This window comes from Hordeum vulgare, chromosome 7H (assembly GCF_904849725.1).
Source record: "Hordeum vulgare subsp. vulgare chromosome 7H, MorexV3_pseudomolecules_assembly, whole genome shotgun sequence".
Taxonomy (NCBI): Eukaryota; Viridiplantae; Streptophyta; class Magnoliopsida; order Poales; family Poaceae; genus Hordeum; species Hordeum vulgare.
Window position 1 is genome coordinate 449,763,516 of NC_058524.1, and position 4,362 is coordinate 449,767,877.

General features: G+C 48.8%; 1 protein-coding gene across 1 annotated transcript; it reads right to left on the reverse strand.

Moving 5' to 3' along the window:
* Positions 1-1,371: 1,371 nt before the first annotated feature.
* On the reverse strand, positions 1,372-2,761 carry LOC123411465. The gene has a single exon (XM_045104412.1). It carries the CDS (start codon positions 2,341-2,343, stop codon positions 1,462-1,464), a length of 882 nt encoding a protein of 293 aa, XP_044960347.1. The 5' UTR covers positions 2,344-2,761; the 3' UTR covers positions 1,372-1,461.
* Between the last annotated feature and the right edge of the window lie 1,601 nt (positions 2,762-4,362).

The window sequence follows — 4,362 nt, forward strand, 5'->3', positions numbered from 1 at the left end:
CGGCTAGGCATGACTTGACATCTCCACCGAAAGCTCCGTGCAAGATGATCGACGCCGCCACGACGCCAAACAACGCCATGTCCTGCGCTCATTCGTCCAGACACGAAGATTCTAAAAGAATTGTCGTACGTAGCACCTACAAACCAGGCATGACTCAGCGTAGCACCTGTCGGTCAGGCATGACTTGATAGTTCCACCAAATCTTCGGGCCAGACGAAGCCGCTCCATCTCCTCCTCTGTCATCGAGCGCTGCTCCACAAACGATGCTTCCAAGAGAGAAACGACACCGCAGTACCGCCATCGTCCAATCTAAAACGTCAGATCTTACGGTTTCCCCCGAAGCAGTGCCCACCACCAGCAACTGTCCAGGACCCACATAGTGTTCACCACCACTCAGCCCTCAAGGCGACGCCTTCAGAAAGGTCACGACGTCAAGGACGCCGCCGCGCCCACCGAGACGGCGCAGTGAGGTAGGAAGTGGAGGAGCAGACGTAAACCGACGTCTCCAGAAAGAAAAACGGCATCCTTAAGCATCGTCATCGGCGCGGACGGCCAGGGCCGACCAATGGGTTTCCCCTTATCTGAATCTCCCCACCACCTTCATCCGCGGCCACGCCGGCAACACCAGGAAACCGCGGGAGAGAAGCACACCGCGGGTATCTGGATCAATGAAGATCCAATCTAAACAGTGACGAGTACCACCACCCTGCGCTGGCCGACGGTGTTCGGGCACCGGATCCAGAAGGATCTGACCCGAACTCGACGACGCACGCGACCACCATGTGTTGCCCCTCTCGCAGCCGTCACACCGTGTCGCAAGAACGAACCTCAGTCGTCGACGCGCTCCGCACACCGCCACTAGGATCCACATGCAGCGCCGTCGCACGGCACGCTAGTCCGGCTGTGACTGTATATGATATGTTTTTCCTGTGTTTGCTCCCAGGCGTGTGACTATATATGGGCCAATGAAGCATTGCAGGTTAGAGCCGGATCCAGGTATCGGTATGGTATGGCGCAAGGCTATCAATTTAGTTCCACACAAGGTTGATGGTCGACATATAGGTTGGAGAGAGACATTCATGGTGTTTATCTGGTACAGCGACGAGGGGAAGTATATATGATATGGCCATATGGGTGATGAGCCGGTATAACGTGGGCGACGACTGGGACGTGAAGAAAGAAAATGTGATTGTCCACAAAATCTACACTCGTACAAGGTAGTACATGAATCAAAGCGACAAGTAATATGGATAGCAGGGAATAAAAAAAACACGAAAGGAAAATGAGATTTTGGACGAATAACGAATGGACGGCAGAACATTTTGCGTTTTTTAATGCAGGACAGGAGAAGAGAAGTACGGTACGCTGCTCTTCACTCGTTAAATTTGAGTTTCAGAAGTAACATTAAGACAGAGTAGTTTGCAGACAGACGTCTACACGCACATGACAGGTCTGCATAGACTATTGCTTGGGTTCCATGTCGCGCGCCCGGCGCCTTGATACAGAGGAGCACACTACCAGAGATACGATGGCGGCGGTGGCGGCCACGGACCCGAGCACCGCGATCAGTATCACCCACCACGGCGTTCCCTTCTTCTTGCCGTCGGTGTCGAGCCTGTCCACCGTGAGGTCCCAATCACGGACACCGAGGAAGACATCGCGGACTCGGGTGGCGAAGAAGCCAACAAACGCGGTTTGCGTGGTGCCTTGGCCAGCGAGGGAAAGCCGTGCGTCGAGGAGCGCTCTGGCTGGCCTCGGTTCCCCACCGGCGGCGACGTACACGCGCAGGAGGTGCGCAACGGCGTTGTACTCGACCCACACGGCGCGGCGGCCAGGCGCCGCGGTGCCGTTGGGCGTGATGGTGACGTTGAGGCCGACGTTCGGAGACTCTGGCGCGTACGACCTCACCGTGCCGATCTCGACCGCGGCGAGGCCGTCCGTGGCGTTGGGCACGGCGCCGGTGGTGGAGTCGTTAGAGCCACGGAGGCCCAAGGGGTTGTTGAGCGTCGGGAACCTGTCGAGGAGGACGACGAATGAGACTGGAGGGGCAGAGCTTTCCACCGTGAAGCTCGTGTTGAAGGACGCCTCGCGTGTCGGTAACCCGCCGGCGCCGGCGCGCCAGACGTCGACCCTCTTGGGGAGCAGCAGAAACCCCTCGGGAAACGACTGCCCGGGCCCGAAGAGGAGCGCTGCCGGCATGATGATGGACGTGTTCGTGGCGACCCACAGGCTCTCGGCCGTGGTGGCGTTGAAGACGGGGAAGCTATGGGACTCCACGTCCGCGGCCGCCGGCGCCACCATGATCGTGGCTGCGCACAGCAGCACTAGAGCTAGAGCTGCCATCTTGCAGCCTATGGTTTCTTTGGGTATGTTTGCAGGTTGCAGCTTATCTGCTTATGTTGACACGTATGTCTGTTGTGTATTTGTGTGTGATTGGGGTATTCGGATGGAAACAGGCACGTTGTGAGGGGTTTTATAGGTTAAACATATATGCTGACAAAGTCAAGAAAAGACAACAGAACAGAAGTAGTATACTGGTCAAACATAGAGAAGAAAGGTCAAGATTAAGGCCGGGTCAAAGCTAGCAAGACAAGAACAGTCCTCTGAATTTCCAGCTGAGAGCATGGTTAATAGTATAGCCAACTGCTGGCTAAAGCAAGCTTATAGCCCACCTTATAGCTAGATTGTACGATAGTTAGTTATAAAAGAGTACTACTTTTATCATATATGGCCCACCTTTCATTCTCACAAAGCACCTAGGAGCACGTGCTAGAGCTGGCTCTTCACGAAGAGCCCGCTTCCCTTCTCTCTCCTCTTCTCTCTCATCCAACTTAACAAAAATATAGTATTTTAATTCTTACAGCCTGCTGACTGTACCTTATTGTACTTACTCTGAAGGGGACGATGTATACAAGTGTCAAGAAATCTTCAATCAAAATATACACTGGGCAAGCTACGAGGTTGAAGACTCGACACGTATGCATCCTGTGCTGCTTGTATTGTACTTTCTCCCTTCAGTATTACTTATCACATAAATATATAAAAATAAATGTATCTAAAACTAAAACACATCTAGATATATCTATTTTTATAATAAATATTTTCAGACGAAGAAGTACTATATTACCTGGTATTTCGAGTTGATTTTTTGGTCAACAGATTGTAATGAATGCGTTCCGTAGTTACCAGTTATGTTGGCAAGATTTGATTGGAAAATAGAAGCGAAAGTGTGGGGATACAGAATTGCTATTTTACATTTAGATGTAATATAATTATTTTGCATCTAAGATCATCACCGTTCGATCTGTTTGTGCTTAATTTTTTGTGCAAGCTTTGATCCTTGTCGAGAGTCCGTGTCCTCACAAAATCATTAGAGGAATAGTATTTTCAAAGATCACTCCGACTTCATAAGCTGAGATAAGCGGCGCATTATACGTGTGTCATTTATCGCAATCTATTTTTTTAGATTTGTATTTCTAAAACGTTTTATTTCTTACACCGTGCATTCAAATCTCAAAATAGACCGACAAAGAAAAAGTTCTTGGTTGTGTTATAAGGTGTGAATATTGAGTAAGGTTCAAAATCTGATCACAGCAGAAGAGAAAGAAAGGACGAATGTCGTCCCCTATGCATGAGCCGTAGGCTCTATAGTATGTTATGTTGTGTACCGCACCTGAAGTGTGCCTTGCCATGAGTCAGTCAAGGGGTACAAGAGTGATCCAGGAATGGATCACTGGACAGCGGTCAAAGTTATCCTTAGTAACTAGTGGACTAAGGAATTTTTCTCGATTATGAAGATGGTAAAAGAGTTCGTCGTAAAGGATTATGATGATGCAAGCTTTGTCACTAATCCGGATGACTCTAAGTAAGTAAACCGGATTCGTATAGTGGAGGAGTCATTTGGAATGCTTCCAAATGGCGTGTGGTAGCTGCATCTACAGGATAACATAGAGATTTGTAAAGCACACACGGATCTGAAAGGTTCAGACCCGTTGACTAAGACCTCTCTCACAAGCAAGACATTATCAAACCCCAGAACTGCATGGGTGTTAGATTCATTACAATCACGTAGTGATGTGAACTAGATTATTGACTCTAGTGCAAGTGGGAGACTGTTGGAAATATGTCCTAGAGGCAATAATAAATTGATTATTATTATATTTCCTTGTTCATGATAATTGTCTATTATTCATGCTATAATTGTATTAACCGAAAACCGTAATACATGTGTGAATACATAGAACACAATATGTCCCTAGTGAGCCTCTAGTTGGCTAGCTCATTGATCAATAGATGGTCATGGTTTCCTGATCATGGACATTGCATGTCATTGATAACGGGATCACATCATTAGAAGAATGA